Source organism: Phaethon lepturus, unplaced genomic scaffold (assembly GCF_000687285.1).
Source record: "Phaethon lepturus isolate BGI_N335 unplaced genomic scaffold, ASM68728v1 scaffold3226, whole genome shotgun sequence".
NCBI lineage: Eukaryota > Metazoa > Chordata > Aves > Phaethontiformes > Phaethontidae > Phaethon > Phaethon lepturus.
In genome coordinates this window covers 47,876-66,739 of record NW_010543905.1, presented here as the reverse complement: position 1 = coordinate 66,739, position 18,864 = coordinate 47,876, and the positions used below count along the sequence as shown (strand labels likewise).

Below are 18,864 nucleotides of genomic sequence, written 5' to 3'. Positions count from 1 at the left end.
AGCAGGAAGGAGGTAGGCGTACTAGCTGGAATCTGAAGGAAGGCCAAAAGTTATGATAGTTTAAGAAAGCATGACCAGTTAGGAAAGATTAAAAATAGACAAACACATCTTTTACTTTTATAAAACAACAAAATTATGTCGGTTAAAATTCAGTATCCCAAAGATACTGACTTGTGCCAGCAAAGATACTGCAAAGATCCCAAAGTCACAACTGATGTGCAAAGAGCCATGGGGAGGAAAAAGAAAGAAAAAAAAAGGCAAAACTCAGCTAATCCAAGTTTGTTGAGAAGAATCTGTGTAAATAGTCAAATAGTCAAAAGTCCTTCTTTGACTGGAAGACTAGCCTAACTAAAAACAGGGGATATATAGATGCAAACAAAAGGGTTTTAGAAATAATTTGGACAAATTTCTCACATTCAAATATCAGAAGAAATTCAAGACAATGTATTCTAAATATGGTGACTACTAAATAGGCATAAACAAAGTTGAAAACTTACACTAAAAGTCTATTAAATAATTGGAGTATAACATATATTGATTAAAAGCAGAAAAACCTGCATGACCCCAGCTAGGCCTGGGTTGCAAATACAGACAGAACCAAGTAGTATAAATTGAAAATGTGGTTGGGAATTCCATTTCATTTGTGATATGCACACAATGCACAAAGCTCTATGTATAGCATTTGACCACTGTGTGGAAGTTATACAGCCAGGCAGCAACACAGCTGGGCAACATGGGCATTAATACCGTGAACTGACAAGCCGGCAGCGTGACTGTTGGAAGGGTGAGAACGACAATCCTCGTTCTGGCATGACTGAACAGGACTGGCATGAGCAAGAGAACAGATTCGCTTTATGCACCCGGGGAAGAAAGGTGATACGCTTTAACATGAGGGAAGACTTCTAGTACATAAAAATTATTAGATAGGTTGGTTAACTGTTCTAGTTAATGAAAACTCAAGCTTAGAGGTAGCATTTTATATACACACAACTTGGAGAAGTGATGATGTATGTAAGGGAAAGCTTTTTAAGCGGTAGCATGCTGATTTACTGGAAAGGGCTATGCGGGCATATTGTGGAATCTCCAAGATTCCAAGAAAAAGTGATTTGTGACTCAGATGTCCTTTAAAATAGTATGGCTATAATGGTATTTCCACACTACAGGATGGGTGGATTGGTCTCCAGCCAGTCCTTATGTTTCTAATGCTGTGAGGTCATTTTTGTTAGGGATTCTTTAGACAGAAAAAAAAAGGTTTTCTGCCCAAATGGTTACCTCTCCTGTTCTGTACTTGTTTGTTAATTAGTGCTAATTTTATCAGAAGAGTTACAGAAAAGTACAGAAAGGATGTAGAGTGGAACAAACAACTGAGTGAAGTCCCCCACACAACTCACCTTCCCCTGGTGCATGCTCACAGGTCTCGGTGTGAAGCGCTACGGCAGAAGCGGCAGCAGCAGGATGCCAGCCTAGCGGGTGCTTTGCTCACTGCGGACAGCCGCGCACCACGAGGCTGCGGAGTGCTTTTGGCCAATCCAGACTGGCAGAGTGTCCGGTGTATGCCAAACTAAACCACAGCACAAGAGATGCTTCTCTCTCTTTACAAGGCTGTTAGTCTTGTTTAGTGCAGCAGAATAATTCAGACTAAGTTTAGAACCATAGAACAGTTTGGGTTGGAAGGGACCTTTAAAGGCCATTTAGTCCAACCCCCCTGCAGTGAGCAGGTACATCTCCAACTAGATCAGGTTGCTCAGACCCCGGTCCAACCTGACCTGGAATGTTTCCAGGGATGGGGCATCTACCACCTCTCTGGGCAACCTGTGCCAGTGTTTCACCACCCTCACTGTGAACAATTTCCTCCTTAGATCTAGTCTAAATCTACCCTCTTTCAGTTTAAAACCATTACCCCTTGTCCTGTTGCTACAGGCCCTGCTAAAAAGTCTGTCCTCATCTTTTTGTAAGCCCCCTTTAAGTACTGGAAAGCTGCAATAAGGTCTCCCCAGAGCCTTCTCTTCTCCAGGCTGAACATCCCCAACTCTCTCAGGCTTTCTTCATAGGACAGGTGATTTAGTACCAGTAAAATTGATATATATTATTTAATCAGAACTGACAGAATAAAGTGTATGTTATGGTAATACTTTCTCAACCACTTTGTCATAGGAAACAGAAGTTGCTCAGTAATGTAAAAATGTCAGTACCCATGCAAAGTTAGCCCTCATTATAGCATTGAAGAATACTCTAATTGCAGTAAACAATACCATATAAAACATACCATATATTGCAACAACAAAATCTGCTGCTGCCGTCTAATCCCACGTAGGATTAACTGCAGACAAGAAATACAGATAACACTCCCCTTTGTATAGCTACACTTTCATTGTTAAAAAATGAATTTAGTATTTTAGCAGTAATGGAACAAGCAATTAAAATATGAAGTTAAACCCAACAGCTAGGGCATTTGATGTCTTTTACAAAGTCACCGGGATAATGCCAGTGTTTGTCTCACCCTCAAAGAAAAGCATAAGCCAGGAAACCGTATTAAGGCTTTTTGATGCTCCAGAGATTAATTATTCAGCTAAGACAAATGAAATTCAGGAGGGCACTGCTCAAGTCTTAGCTAACTGGTTATTCTTCTTTTATGACTGCATCTTCAGTGTGAAGATTTTCTGTTGCTCCAAACTCACCCAACCTAACTATGCCACTATTGATGTCTAATTTAAAAAACAAATACCAAAGACAATCTAATTTCTATTCTGGGTCAACACCATGCCTACACAAAGCCAGGAATACACAGTAGCACTGTGCTCTACTACTTATTTGCAGTCAGGACGGTTCCATCAACCACAAGCTGGGCTGACCTGAATAATGAAAGTTTACAACATACCCGTAGCCTTTGCTGGTTTGCAGTCACTAGCACTATTGTACTGCTCAGTTGTGATGCCTGCTTTATGGAAGACACATGGATGCTTTCTCATTCCTCAGCTGGCCAGTGTGTGTAAGCTGCTGAAAAGCTATAAGGAGGATTTGCCTCCTACTGCATCACCCTGTTAAAAAGCAACATGATGATTTCAAAGAAAAAAATAAAATAGTCTGGTGGATATACATAAATATTTATTATCAGTTTAACTTCATTTTACTAGAAGTCTTTAAACAGTTTTTCTTTTTGCCAAAATGTTGCATCTGACACAGTTGCTACTGTCATAGCTTCCCTGCACTGGGAATGCACAGCTTACACTTAGATTCCAAAACAATCTATTCAAGATAAAGAACCTTCAACTTTAGTGCATACGGAGCTATTTAAAGATTGGTAAAAAGACCCCCCCCTTCCCCTCCCAAAGTAAGAGTCTGTTACAAAGAGATTTCATTACCAAAAAGTGAATATACAAATGCTAAAAAAATGCTGGCTTGAAAAAGTGATTTCAGAATTTACTGTACACATTGTAACAATTTATTATATAAGCTGCTTCTACATGCAAGCAGATCTTACATTTGGTGTAAAACATTTATACACATTCTTTACAATTTGTACATATTTAAATGGCTGTATCAACACCGCTATGGAATTTTGGAAGCTAAGAACTAAAATTGGGAGGAGAAAAAGACAAGGCTTATAAAACGTGAACAAAACCCGTGACATGGAAAGGCATCTAGACTTAGGCTTAGTCTTGTTTGGTTTGGTTTCAGGTTATTCAGGCAGACCCAGATTTTCGTTCTAGCACACAAAAGTAACACCGATGCAAAATAGAATAAGGCAACTATTCAACCAGCAGACTGTACCCATCACTTTGAATGGCTTATTAGTAAAAATGCCTTTTAAAAATTTTTTATTTTTTGCTAAAATGTTTATTTTCTAGGCACATTTTAGCAGAAACTGCATTTTGGCTTTCCTGCTTGCTTATGGCATGAAATGAAATTACTGTAAGTCGGTGCCCATTGTGAAGAGGGTTAGTGGTGGCTTTTTTGTTTTGAAAGCCCAGGCCTCAAATGATACTTCAGTAGTATGAAAGAGGACACTGGGCCACTTGATAAGAGATGATGATCAAAGCACAGCTTGTGTGATAACTAATGATGTTATTCAGTACTTTTGTCACCTTTTAGTTTGCATTAGAGGTAACAAAAAGTTAACCCGAGCCAACAGCACACCATACTACTGCATGAAGACCTGAGCTTAGCTGGACTTTGGGGACTTCTATTAGTTTGAGTTATATGTGGCAGTATCCCCTCTGCTGAAACACTTCAAACTCTCAGAGGGGTAAAAGGGAAGCTGGCCCTGTACAGCACTGAGGAACACCAGTGCCTTACAACATAACATTGGGGGGTTGTCAAAGTGCTGGTATGGAAAACTGTTTTTCACACCTTCCTGAATGGCTCTTTCCTTGTTTGTACTTATCTCCTTACAGAGTGCATAGCGAGAAAGAAAGAGCCCGACATAAGCTCTGAGGTGTTGTGCCACAAGCACAAGATTTAGTTAGAAGGGAAAAAAGAAAGGGAAGAACTAATGGTATTTACCAGAAGTCATAATGGGAGCAGTATGCCATGGCAGCGAACGGGAAGCAAAATTTAGAACAAAGTGTTGATTCCGGAGATTATCATGAACATGTACCAGAAACATACACGAATAAAATTCCTCCTGGCTGCTGAATCACTAGAGCGCTGAACTGAATATAACAAGTGTTAAAGTCATCTTCTCAAGCTTGTCTGCTTTTCCACTTAAAAAACAAAAAAAAAATACAAATTTGTAACTGATGTTGATTAAGAGTTTTTGGAAGAACATCTAATAGACACAAGTCTGCATGAAGACCATGGCAACATATCAGTTTGATAATTTAGATCCCTATAACCAACAGCATTATCTAGCTGTGTTTATATAAATAATGATACAAATGGGAGAGCATTCAAGATAAGAGAACCTTATCTTATGATTTAGGCTGATAAAGTAAAATTTTAAATAATTATTTTTTTCTACAACTGATTTTTGCTGTTGTTGGGGTTGCTTTTGGCTGGCAAAGTCTAACAAGGTTTTTATTAGCATTGCCCCCAAATCAGAAAAGCACTTTGGAGTTGTTCCTTATTCTCTACATCACAGGAAAGCGGCTGAGTGCCTGCCTCAGCTTCTGTGCAATCTGAAACAAAGAAACAGAACATATTAAATATATAGTTGCTTTGCACTACACAGAAATACAATTGCAGGCTAAGAAATTAGATGAGTTGTTCCCTCATTTTCTGAAAACGTGCGGTTTTTAGAGCAGATTTTGTGTATGTAGGATTCAAACCACTCCATTATAAAGACTTTTCTTCTCATATACACACTTTCTGCCTGGTTCATTTTGTGCTTTGACCGCTCAGGTTGTGTTGGAGAAAGTGTTGTAGGCAGGGCTGTCAGCCTGCCTACAATTAGGTTATCTAGCACTGCACTATGCGGGAGGGCTACAGGAATAAAGCCAGATTTTTCATTAAATCCATTTCCCTGCTGAAACAAAGCCCCACATCAGAACAGAGCCCTTGTGTTCTCCCCACAACTCTCATGGTAGCCAGCACCCCACAGGTAAGCATGGATCTGGTCCCTGTACTCGGGGAGGGAGGACTGGTACAAGGAGACTGGTGAGGCTGCAACCAGAACAACTAGGATAGACTGAAAGAAGGTAAGGGGAAACCTATACCTAACCCCATCAGATGTGTCAGAGAAACTGAGCAAGGTGACCTGAGGGGGGACCTGAAGTTCTCATTCACTAAAGATACCTCTGAAGCCCAACTGGCAGCTTTTACTGCTGTGAAAGGCAACCAGTTGCTTATGTTACTCCTTTAAAAGCGACAGAAGCCAGGTTCCAGCACACTCAAACTCACATGTTTTACCAGCATATCACATTAAAAAATTTGTTCTTGGGTTTCTTTTAAAAAACCCACAAGGAGTACATGCATAAGAACAATGTTAAATGAAAACTAAGGTTGTAGGTCAAATGCTCAGAGTTAGTGTATTTAATAAGTCACCTAAACCGCTCCAGTCCCTCCACCCCACGGCTGTATACATCAGCCTTTAATTCACAGAAGCTTCCCTTCATTCTCCTGTCCCGTGAGAGGGAAGTTTCGTTCAAACGGTTTATTGTTGTATTCAGTACAGCAGGTCTTTCTTACTGCACGTCACAGAACTAAAATTCTTTGTAACCTTAGTACTGGCATTGAGAGATTAAAAAAAAAAAAAAAATCAAGCCATCAACAACATTTCTCAGCATTGTTTTTAGTCTAATAGGTCTAATATGACCTACATTACATAGTCATGTACATAGGATAGTATCTATAGGAAAACGTTATTTTAACTCATTCTTTGCTGCTTTATTTTTTTACATGTACAATTCTTCTGCTCTCTGGGAAAGGCTCATACAAAAAGATTAAGTACTGTGAGTATTTCTTATAAAAGTAGCAGTACAGTGTGCCAGGAAAATGGCACTGAAGTAGTGCCTTACCTTTTCATAAAACTTATGATTAAGTTTTATTGTTTATTTAATCCTATTATTTATTTATTATTTCTTTATTTATTTAAACATAAAACACACCTTACCGTTTCATAAAACTGTGCCTGCTGCTCCAGATAGAGACGAATGACACTGTTGTAGTCATAAATCCGGTTACTGTGGAAGTGATTCATCTCGGCTGCAATTAGACCCAGGAGGCAAATTATTTAAGAGAAGCATTTGTAATTGGGAACAGTTTCACTCAGTTCACGTTAGTTACTGTGCAACAAGATCAGTGTCCAGCCCTGCCAGTACCGTTACTGGTCTGCTTCCGCAACCCGTTTTGCCTGCAGCACTCAAGTTATGATGGAACTGTTTGTAAAATTGGTAGGATGTCAATTACGCACTGCTAAAACATGGACGCTTCCTGGATAAAGCCAGGTTCTTGTTACAGTACTGAGGTGTACAAAGATTTGATACAGAATACAAGCAGGATTTTCTCCTACTGAGGTAACTGCTCTTTCCTGAAGTGTTTGCAACAGAATTTGGTTACGACATTCAAATTTCCAAGGGTATAGATACCAAGTTGTAAGCCACAGCTGTAAATATTTAGCTCAAAAAAAGATACAGCCAGTAGTGTTTGACCCATTCTTGACTGAGGCTGTTTCACTAGAAACCTGAGAAACAGCATTACTGAACGCGTAACACCTTTCACCACTTTCTGCATCTCTTGTCAGATCACAGCTTATGGCTGAAATTAAAAGTTACATGTATTCTGAGATACCAGTAGAGGGAGAAGAAATATTCTAGATTGTGAAAGTCATCCTAGAGGTCTCTTCCATGATTACCACTTATACAGCACAGTCCTCTTGCATCATTGTGACCAAGAAGGAAGGGGTGGGGAGTTTTCCTGTTTGTTTTTAAAATCAATTTTGTGTGCTCCTCTGACTTGGTCCTGTAAAATACTGAGTCCTCTTGGCTTTAAGTCAGCTAAAAAAGATGCAATTCCCTCAGCAATGAGTAGTCCCACCGAAATCAGTAACAGGATGCACTTAAGGGCTTGATACCCTGCAGAACTGAGCCCCGACTCCTCACTTCCCTGGTTTTTCAAGTGCAGTGTGCTATGTCTCACATTTACAACATCTCTAACCTAAAGAGGAAAACATTCATTCAAAGAACATCCAGGAAATAAAATCTTATCCACAAGAACATGAATCTCAACTGGATCATGTCTGACCAAACCATGAGTTAGAAAAACACTTCTGCATGTTATGAACTGACCTGTGTCAGGGCTTATGCTTTCTCTTTGAGACATTATCATTCCAAAATGAAAGGATCAGTCTGGGGTGGCTGATTTTTGGTTTCGTTTGTTTTTTGTTTGGTTTGGTTTGGGTTTGTTTTGGTTTTTTTTCTTTTTTTAATTGCATTGCCAAAACATGCATCTTTTGCAATAACAATATGAGATTTGAAGGAAAACAATGGGCAAAATAACTGCAGTTTTAGGAAAACCTAAGCAGGTTACAAAGAAAAAAAAACCAAAAAACAAAAAACAAAAAACCCCCAACCAAAAAACCAAACACACAAACACAACCTACGCCTAGCTCTTCTTGTCATTCCCAGTAGAACAAAGATTCTCTTTCAAAGTTTGTTACTTAAGAGATGTCCTTCAGAGGTCTACAACATTGCCATTTAGCCCAAAATTTGGTTTACCTTGCAGTGCATAAGCCATGGTGCTCACACGTTTCACCATGTTCTGTTTGTCTTGTGGCGTTATTTTACTGGTTGCAACTAATTTATCACTTTCCTTCACTCTTTCTATTGCTCCCTGTAGAAACCAAATGCAGAAAGATTAAAAGAGTAGCCAACTTAAAGGTCTTTATAGTCATCTAAAATGCCACTGGACACACTTTGAGCTTGCACACTATACACATACATATGCATGTATGACCGATTCTGCCTTCCCACGTTTTCATCTGAAGTTTGTTATTTCACCCTATTACTTTCAAGAGTCCTAGCAGCTTGCAAAAAATAACTTCAAACACAGGCATGAACAGAGTCACTAGGAAGCTGATTTTGGTAAAGGCAGTAATACATGAGGTTATATATAGAAATGACTGAAGGACCAAGTTTCAAAATACAACTGACCAACACATCAGACATCCAAAAGCCTCAAACTCTCAAATGCCTGTAGAACCTTATTTGCACATTATACAAGGTAAGACAACATAAATTAATTTCCAAGAGACGACAACTCATTACAATCTATAACTTTCGATTCGGGAAAATCCTTGTATCACATAAGCAACAAGCATAAAAAGAAATGCCTCCCCCTTCACAATGCATTTGTGCCAAACAACGTTCAAGAGAATCTGTTTACACATCTCTTGGCAGTACGTTTATGTTTTGAGTTTTAAAAACATTTCTTCTCCTTTTATGATTTTTTTCCCCAAGGATTCTGTGGGATGAGGGACCATAAGTGTCCTGAAGAAAGAATACACAAATCTGATATGCTTTTATCTTTGTTGCTCCCAGAAGTATGTTCTTGTTTTATACATTTAACACTTCAAGTGTTAAATACTTGTTTAATACTTCAACATTTTTAGTTTCCTGAAATACGTTACAGCTGGCACATGAACATAAGGAAAACTCTAGGACCAAAAAAAAAAAGCATAATAGCCAAAACTAGACACAAGGGCTAAATGTACTGTTTTATTATTCAGTGGGTTTCATATTACAGAGAACAAAGTGGTTGGATTTTGTTGCTGGTAGTTCTGCCTCCCCTCCCCAAGTTAGCCCTATTCTCTATTTTTTAGTATCAATTATCTCTATATTTTTTAATACCAAAGAAATGTCTAAGCAGCACATGATTATTATCACATATCAGTAAGCTAGCCATGCAAGCATACACGGTTTTTCCTACAATGGCTTAGTATTAGCTACCATCTCAGACTCAAATACTACAAATTTACACTGCTGTTATTCACCATATTGGGACATGAAGTTAACCTGAAGAAAATAATGAAGCTTCTAGTGCTCTACTACAGCAGAAAGTTAGGATGTTCTCAGATCTCAACTTCTGGCTTCCCTCCCCTCTAAGTATTTTTTATTTTAAAAATCAACAGGCCAGTTTCACAGAATCTGTCAGTGTTTCTGGAAGCAGGGGCCAGGCTGCTGCACAAATGTAGCATACCATACCACCACTTTTGTTGCTGTAGATCTTCCTACTGCCCAACGCTTAAAAGGAAAGTCCCCTCACATACCTTATGAGCTCCTATGATGTCAGGGAAGCAACCAAGAAATCCCTTATATTCATGATTTGTTTCCATCAAAAAGTGAAGATCTTTCTTTGGCTAATAAACAGAGTGTAAACATTAGTAAAAGTATCTGTGGCATATTAACATGACAGAAAAGAAACTATGATACCAAAAAAAAGGGTGAGGGGAAAAAGGGAAGAACAGAAAAAAACCAACCAAAAATCTTCATTGCTTGTTGCAAATTTTTCATATTTAAAAAGGTCCTTATTAAAATATAAGCTGTTTGGAGTAAAGCACCGAGCACTAGTGAGCAGATGCCTCTGTTTTACTCAACACTAGCTTATGAAGTGGGGTTTTGCCTCAAATTTTCACTGGAGTTACCAGTCCTACCAACTGCACTATTAAGCAACAATCTCCTTACATATACAGGTATGTACACGCACAGGTGCATCTCCTTAGTCGCCAACTTGGAAAACTGTTTTAAGAACTTCCAGACTCAAGCTTGAGATCAAGAGGAGCTGCATTTTGGAGACTGTAAGGTTAATACACTAAACATCAATTTATGACTTGAATCTGACAGCAAAGAGGATTTATTTAAGCTAGATTTTTACTGAAGCAGGTAATTACATGTCAAGACAATGAAACGTAGCAAGATCTGGATCCTGTAGACATTTGGGGAATGCAGGTGGAAGGTAGAAACCCTATAATTGATTAAATCTCATTCTTTTGTATCAGTAATGAAGACAGCTCACTGACATCAGAAAAAAAACACATTTAAAGAGGAAGTAATCATTTTAGTATGTTTAGAAACTAGAATATGATCTTTCTGATCCAGAAGAAATAGCCTCCCATCACATCCCCCCAAAGCTGAAACGTAGTAGAAAAAAAGATGACCGTGCATTTAAAAGTATTAATAGTAATTTCATTTAACTGGTCTGCAGCACTAGCAGTTATGTTTTAACAGAAAAGAGGGCAAGTCAGAAGTGATGCAAATAGGTAATATGTTTGTACACGCTATGCCAAAACGTTCATAATACTCCTACCTGATCTGCTACAAGACTGGCGATTTCTTCATAGGTTTTTCCTGCTTCTGTTATTGCTCCATTAAGATCAGATTCTCCTAAAAAGTAAACATCAGTGTTCAAATTACAGTAAGTTAATTACAGTAAGAATCTTGCCTTGATTCAAGGCAAATTTCTAAAATAGCTTATTTTACAATGATTAAATGCCTAGTCATCATTTTATAACCAGCCATAATAAAGAAGTTAAAAAATATTAGTAGTTTTTATACCATTAAAGCAAGAAAACTCTGAAGATCTGGTACAAAATTAATCCTAAAGGGACCACATAAACACTGTTCTACCATAGTACTAGCACTATTCACTTCCATGTTTCATAATTACATATAGTTTAAATACGCAGGTATCCCTGACATGAGGCAACAGGAAGCCTACCCAGAATGGGAGGGAAGGGAGAATGAGGAGGATTACACCAGAAGACAGACTAACAAAGCTGAAGAGACACCTGCTGTTCTGATTTTTAATAAATTTTTTTCATATCTCATAAGCAGTAAATTCTCCACGATGCCTTACAGAGCCCTAAGCTCTCCAACAGTTCTTGACTATAACTGTTAGGTTAGAGAAGCAGAAGGAGGCCCAACTAGGTTTTTTTCTTACCAACAAGATTTCTGACCCTTTAGGGAACTCTTGGATAATATTTTCAAGATCTGTAAGCTGCTTTTGAGAGTGTTTTTTCTAACTTTCATCATCATATGAAATAGATCAAAGGACCCCACAAACTACCCTTAAAAATACAGACATCACCACAAATCCTAAGCTAGACACCACCACAAGCGCTCATAACACTGTGTGACTAGCAGGACATGGCTATGTGAGACAAAGATGGAAACAAGCCTTACATTCTTGTTTTTTTCATGCCACTTCACCTTCCCAAAACACCACAGGTTTTTTCCATCCTTGTTAGCTTGTCCAAAGCATGTAGTCAACAGTACGAAAAGCAAATTGAGGTAGAGAAAGGGGAAGGTATAATTTGCAGATATCGAATATTAGTTTAGTTTAAGAAAAAATGATTTTTCTCATTTTTTCAGACATGTCTTGTTATTAGGCAGCAGTTAGTCTTTTACAAACATTTTGGTTTTATTCTATAGACATTAATAAGTGACTTAACTGAAAATTACCAAACATTGATTTCACTAATGATGAACCTTTTGTAAATGTAAAATGTACCTTTTACTACAACATATAGACTAATCTATGTTAGAGATTTATTAGATAGGATTCCTTCGTTTCAGCATGTCCTGAAAGAAATAAGGTAATGACTGAATGTTGCTTCAGTTCTATCAATCAATTCTTACTGTCCATTAGACTGGTTTGATAAAGCCAAAAGCTTTGAGGGAAAGCTACTAATCCTAAGAACTAGTAAGCCCAGCAACACAAACACTGCTAAATAAATAGTTATTTTTTCTCCTATTTGAGCCTGTCTGTATAAAATAAGAACAACATGAAATCCTATTGTGAGATCCAAGCGGTATATATTTCAGAAGATACCTTCACATTGTTGTAAAACAATAAAAAAATTTCAGGGAGATCAATTTCATTATTTCAGGTAGACTTAAATAATTTCATTATTTCAGAATTGCCTATGTCTGCTCAGAAGTAACCTTGAAGCAACTGCTGCTTAGGCAGCTGACTCCTAGATTTTGGGAGAAAACATGGTGTGTCTTTAGAGTTCGAAGCCAGGTTGGTCTACATGTTGCTGTTCATTTCATAATGCCATAAGAAATGATGACTTTTTCTATCTGAGCAAAAAGAAAGAGGAGGAGTATGTATATTTGAGGAGAAAGAGAAAATCACCCCCTTCTGTGCAGAACTCACTCAAAGGACCTGCATAGATTGGAGCTTCAAAGGATCTAGGCAAACCCTCCCAACACCGATCCTCTTTCCTTTGGGAGCAGCAGGACACAAAGCTAGCTTGTAGAAGGCACAGAGTGCATTAAGAGTTTCTACTACTAGCAGAGGCATTCACAGTCCTCCAAAAGTAGGGCTAAGGGATAGTATATTTAAAACTTGCTCCAGACAGTGGATCCCGACAACAGGCAGGTACACAAGTGGTAGAAAAAATGCCTGCAGCTCCCCATACTGCATTATTTTCTTCTACAATCTTTTTTCAGGTAGTGCCAGGGCAGCCTTAAAGAGTCAGATGTCATCTCTCACCTGCGACACCCTCCAAAGGTTCTAATACATGTTATCAGTGGTGTCATGCCATGCTCAACTCCCTACACCAGGCCATCTTGTCAGAGATACCACACACAACCTCCATGCTCACATCAGAGTAACCTGAATTCCAGCAGCAGATTGCTCCCAATCACTGTTGTCAGGATGGGTTTTGGTCAGAACTTTGCTAGAAACTTGTCCCTGTCTAAGTAACATTCTCAGCTTCTGAACCGATGCAAAGCTGGGAATGGGCTGCTTAACTCAAGCCGTGAAAGTTAAGCTGGGTCCCAGTGCAAGTATATACCAGGATGTCAGGGGTTCTTCAACCAATGGAAAGGCAGAAAACCCCACGTGCTGCTGACAATTACAACAAAATTAGGGCAGAATGCATTATATATATCCCCATGAGAAACAGAGGGTTTAAAACCATTGACTGAACATAGTTGTAAAAAGACCAGTTAAAATGGCCAGTAATAATCTACAGATATTTTAACCCAACTGCAAGGAGAAACTGATATTTTCATTGATTTACAGGCCTGCATGCTGTCATGGGGAGATGAAGGAAGATGTAAAACTATGAGGAGTCTTTCGGAGATGTTTAGCAGAGCATCTCTTAGCAATTCAGCTGCTTGGTAAATGCCAGTGATTATCACCTCTGAGGGAATACACCAGACATGTTTGAGGGAACTAATATTCTGTAAGTCTTGATTAGGACAGCAGATTTTTTTGTCAAGAAGTGTTTTTGTTTTCTTTTCTTTCAAAGCATGTTTTAACAGAATCCAGGAGTAGAAAAAGAGATCAAGTTTGATGTACTAGGGAACTATTTGTAGCAAGATTTTTCTTGACAAGTACAACTCAGACTGATAATGTTCAGCACATAAGAAGCTTGGAAGGCAAGATGTGCCTGTTGCTAGCTGGCAGGATAGTGAAACCTGCACGTAACCACCTAACAAAATTCCGGAGGGGTGATGTAGGATTAGGAGATCTTACTATGGTTCAGTGGCATACCACAGTCATTCATGTTTTCTTAATATAGGAGAAAGACTCGCCCAGATTTGGCACCGCAAAAGAGAAGCTGTGCTATTTAATGCTGTGTTAACCTAAAAGCATTGTATGATGCAATAGGATACGCAACATAGTGCCAGGCTGCAAGATGCTTCCAGGCATATTCTGGAACTGTCCAGTATGCATTTTTGGACCAGGACCATGCTTTCAGAGCCTGTGTTCTTAGAACCAATTGGACAGCACGCATAGTTAAAGGCCAAGTTAAAGAAGAATCTCTCAAATAAAGGTACCCTTGCCTCCGTAAATACTGGGGACAGATTCCTAATATGCACTGTGCCTGGCAACTAACTGATAAGGCTCATTCTGCAGCATAAGGAAAAGAGCTTGAATGAGTCAGATTAACAAGGACATCTCAGCTGGAGCAACCTTAAACATTTTAGGCTGGAAATCAGAAGAAAAGGCAGTAGACATTCACCACACATAAGGCTTTGCAAAGCAAGCAGGCAGCACTCTTGAAAGAGGTAAAGACAGTAGATACATCCCATCCTAACTGTGCAAATGAACCAACTAACAGTGTATTCAGTATGTCAGAAGTCAGCTACCAGTAGCTGGAAATGTTCATGTCATCAGATCAGTTGTTCCGATCTTCAGCAGCCTACATGCTTAAACTTCCAGAACACAAGTATTTAGTAACAAAAAAAAAGGATTAAGAGATTCAGCTCCCAACAGAAACTGAACTGAGTGCTTTCAAAGATGGCTGAAGGAGCCATTCCTCTTTACCAATAAGTGCAAAAAAATCATACCCCAAACTCAGCCTAGCTAAGACTTTTATTTCAAATTGGTCCAGTGCCTTCTTTTAAATATTGAGATCACAAAAGCCACATTCTATCAGTTTAAAGCTAGGTGCTTACTTCTCTTGCATAGAGTCTGCTTAATCCACAGACCTGTACCTGAGGCAGCCATCAGATAAAATTGTACACGAACAGCAGGCAGGACAGAATGAGGGCAGCAGTGATGAAGACATCTAAAGCAACATGTGCACTGCACTTATTCTCTCTTCCTGGGAACTCAAATTAAAAAGCAGAGAATCCCATATATTATTAATTCTGAAAAAATACACTGGTGTACCACTTATTAAAAAGAGCAAAATATATGGAATCAGGACAAAAGCATCAGTGTGAAGGGCATTTTCCTGAGCAAGATACTAGGGTGCAATCAGGTACAACTGGGCAAACAGCAAAGAAACATCCTTGCCTTGTTCCCAAGCATCACGGGATCTATTTTTTCGTACCATTTGAATACGCTGGAAACCAAATTGAAGCTTTCCTTCATAAGGTTAATCTTCAATTTTGCATCCTAGCTTTAAGCCACATTGTTTTCCCTTTACCCTGGCAAAAAAATGCGTGTTATAGTTCAAGCAATTTTCAGTCCTTTCTCAAAAATTCTTGCTATAGATTTTATCTGGGTAGGATTTACAGTTTTTTAACCCATGCTAAGAGTACATAACTATTCAAATCCCTAACTTGGTTTTCACATCCAAAAGTAATGTTTTAGGCAACATGCTATGCTCCGATCCTAACTAAGCAGTCATTCTGTTGAACCATGGGACAAAGGTGAGAACAAACCACAGGGACTATGCCTATTTCCAATGTTTCCAGCAGCAGAGAACCTGAGTTTCAGAAGTGGTTGCATTTTAACACATGGTTTATGGGGGGAAAAAAAAAGGCTTTAAGAGTACAAAGCAAGGGACAGATGAGTAGTCAGAGTAAGTACTGATCAACTAGAAGTCCCAAGATGGAAAGATTTCAGGAAGCCTCTATGCTACAACATTTAGGGTTTTATAACAGAGCAGTTTTGCTATTAAGTCTAGAAAAAAAAAAAAAGAAAGAAAAAAAAATACATTTGACAAAAGAACTCCAGAGAAAATGAGCTCAATTAGCTCCCTCTGGTATATGAGGAAATGTTTTCCAGTTATCAGGAAGACATCAGCACATTAACATATCAGAGCAGGATTTTAAGTTTGGCCTAAAGACCACATTTTAGGAGAACTTTGGGCAATTGACACCCTCTTTTCCCTCCCACAACTTTTATACCTAACATGACAGGCTCTATTTTAGGGGTCTTGAAGGAGAAGGAAAGGCAAAGGACAAGAAAAGCCTACAGTAGCCAATCCTCCATCCCACATAAGGCTATGCAAAAATCTTTTAATATATTTTCTGTCCCTGTGTGGAAGAGTTGTTTCACGGAGTCACACAATAGTTCTGTGGCAGATATTTTCAAGGCCACATTTTCTCCCCTTTGATATCACAAAAAATGCTACAACATGTTTTGTCAGTCAGGTCAGTGACCAGATTTTATATTAATGGGATCAAGCTAAACTCCACCACCAACAACCCACCACATGATTATATAGTGAGAGAAAAGATAGCAGACTAGAATATAAAAACTCCATAATATACACAGGGAAACAAGTTTTTAGTATTTTTTCCAGAATCATGTTTTACATCTAAGGTTCAAAGAGGAAAGCATTAAGATATCTGGCAAAAAATGTAGCATGATATAATTAAAATATCTTTTGTTAAGTAAAGTACAAATGAAGCTACAGAAATACCTTGGTATCCACTAGTGCTGAAGACCAGTGCCAGGCTCTGCAACGCTTTTCCTATCTTCTGGTATTCCTTGGGTAGTGCTGAAAGGGGGAAAAGGATGGGGAAAAAAGAAGGAAACAGAAGTAAAAACCCACAAAGGTAAGCGAGACTAAATCTGCAGCATTTCAAAACCGTGACAGAAGCAGATGTCAAAACCAACCAGGTTTTACATTTCCTCTAGTGAAGCATTTACAATCACATTCTTCCCCCCTCCCCCGCTACAGACATTCCAAAACTGGATAAAGCAACTGCAATCTGGATTTTTGAAAGCCACAAGCAGTTGGGGAAACAGTGTGTGACTGCTATAGGAAAAAAAAAAAAGAAAAAAGAAAAAAGAAAAAAATCTCACTGCACTCCTAGCTCAGTCCTCCTATGCATGAAGTGAGAATTTTGTCCCCCCCTCATGAGCAACCTTTATCCTCCTGAGGGGAAAGGGAAGTGCTGCAGTGATAGATTTTATTTGTATTTTAAGAAAGGGGGTTACTACACAGACCTATAATACTTAAATTCTCCTCCAATCATGGATTTTATATTTAAAGGTACTAGAAACCAAGATTATCTAGGGATAAAAATTAATGCAAGTATTGAAATAATAAAATTGTTTTTTATAATCTATTTCTTGAAAACATATGCATAAATTGCTTCCTCAATTAAGTCAATAAGCTGTGATTTATGAGTGTATTCAGTATTAACACTTTGAATACCACCACCCCAGCCACCTTAAAAACCAATCTGAAAAGTGAAAGCAATTTTTACAAGCTACCTATGCTAGCAGAAAAAAAACTCAAGTAGATGTGCTTTTTGTTGTCAAACATTTGCATTCAGACAGTACACTATCCAGGTAAACAGAAGTTTTTTAGTTGCTCTAGCATCCCACACAATCTGATTTTCAAAGATGAACCTCTTAGTGTGGTTAAAAACACAAACAAACAAAAAACAACAAAACAAAAGAAACCATCAAAAAAACCCCACAAACCCCCCAAACTGCCTAAGTTTATTGGTTATCTTCAATCAAGTTCTTGCCCAGAAGTTAGATTATTTATGACAACTGGTATTTCCAATACAACAGGTACCATTCACAGTACCAGAGTTCTGTTATCAGCCATTAACATGTTACTGAAGCCCCAGTGGAAACTTCAGTAAAGAATGTTTGGTTTCTTTTCAGTTGCACTGGAGAAGTTTCCGCTGTCAGTCATTTTAAGTATCATAGAATGGAATGCACGTAACTATTGCTCAGGAAGTGCCAAAAATACTTCTGTCTAGGAGTTGGGACTAGAGCTGACAAGGAACTTAAAACCTAGGAGACTACTGAAATTCTTCAGTTTTGTGTGTCCCAATTTACCAGTCTCCTTTCTCTATTCCATATAAATGTCTGGAAAATTAAAATTTTCAACACAATCACATCTGACTTACTGCATTTATGCTAACTAATTAATAGCTGTAAGTATTAGAAGAGTCACTCCATACCTAAAGCACTAGTGTCGTAAGTTTTGGGAGATTTTAGCAGCGAACAAAATACTGAATTTCTACTGTAAGCACAAGTCACAGGCAGCCCTTAAGTATGGCGGTTTTGATCACTGCTTCTGTAACTGCAAAGCAATGTTATTTTTCTAGTCTCATCTGAGGAATCTTATTCCTTCCCCTACCCTCCACTTCCCCCTCGGTATCATTTCCCTAGTGAAGTGAGATCTGTACAATGTTAGAGCTGTATCCTGTTTTAGACTATTTTTGACCAGCAGGAGTGTCAGTGATATGTAGAAAGAAACCCTCTTATTCAAAGTGGAGAAATGTAAATAATTTAAAGTTCACATCCGACAGATACTAAGGTCTAATGTAATCACTACCAGAAAAGAGTGGGCTTCTATACTTCCCATTCCCTCTGGGCAGCCCCAGATACTCAGCTGCAGTGTTATCTTAGAAAGCATCAAAAAGAGAATTCAGGAAATGTTCTTACTCCCAAGTCTGGGGACTATGTTTTTTTGCGGGAGTTAAAAAGGGGGGGAAAAAAATTAAAGAAAAAAATGGAGGAGATTTGAGGACATTTATGTGACAGGTCGCCAGACACTACAGCCTGCCCTGAAGTGTTTCTTATTATGATCCTCAGCTGTAGTACCTGCTTCCTTTCAATAGCTGCCTTGTGGTGGCCACAAACACTGAACACTGCTGTGGACTAGGAAATTAGAGCCCAGGCAGAGTCATAGGGACTTGGTGTGAAGTTCTGCAACCCTAAATATCTGTGGGAAGGAAGAGACAAGATAGGAGAAAAAGAATTGGGCTAAAG

At 38.6% G+C, this 18,864-nt stretch overlaps 1 protein-coding gene across 1 annotated transcript in view; it reads right to left on the bottom strand.

The window, feature by feature from the left end:
- Nucleotides 1-5,062: 5,062 nt before the first annotated feature.
- SNX9 (sorting nexin 9) overlaps nucleotides 5,063-18,864 on the bottom strand; it is a 40,933-nt gene continuing 27,131 nt past the window's right edge. The window contains exons 12-17 of the mRNA XM_010288473.1: nucleotides 16,547-16,624; nucleotides 10,741-10,817; nucleotides 9,704-9,793; nucleotides 8,154-8,268; nucleotides 6,551-6,642; nucleotides 5,063-5,117 (exon numbers count right to left, since the gene is read on the bottom strand). Of these exons, the coding sequence (XP_010286775.1) occupies nucleotides 5,070-5,117; nucleotides 6,551-6,642; nucleotides 8,154-8,268; nucleotides 9,704-9,793; nucleotides 10,741-10,817; nucleotides 16,547-16,624 (500 nt within the window). The 3' untranslated portion in view covers nucleotides 5,063-5,069. The remainder of the gene's footprint in view (nucleotides 5,118-6,550; nucleotides 6,643-8,153; nucleotides 8,269-9,703; nucleotides 9,794-10,740; nucleotides 10,818-16,546; nucleotides 16,625-18,864) is intronic.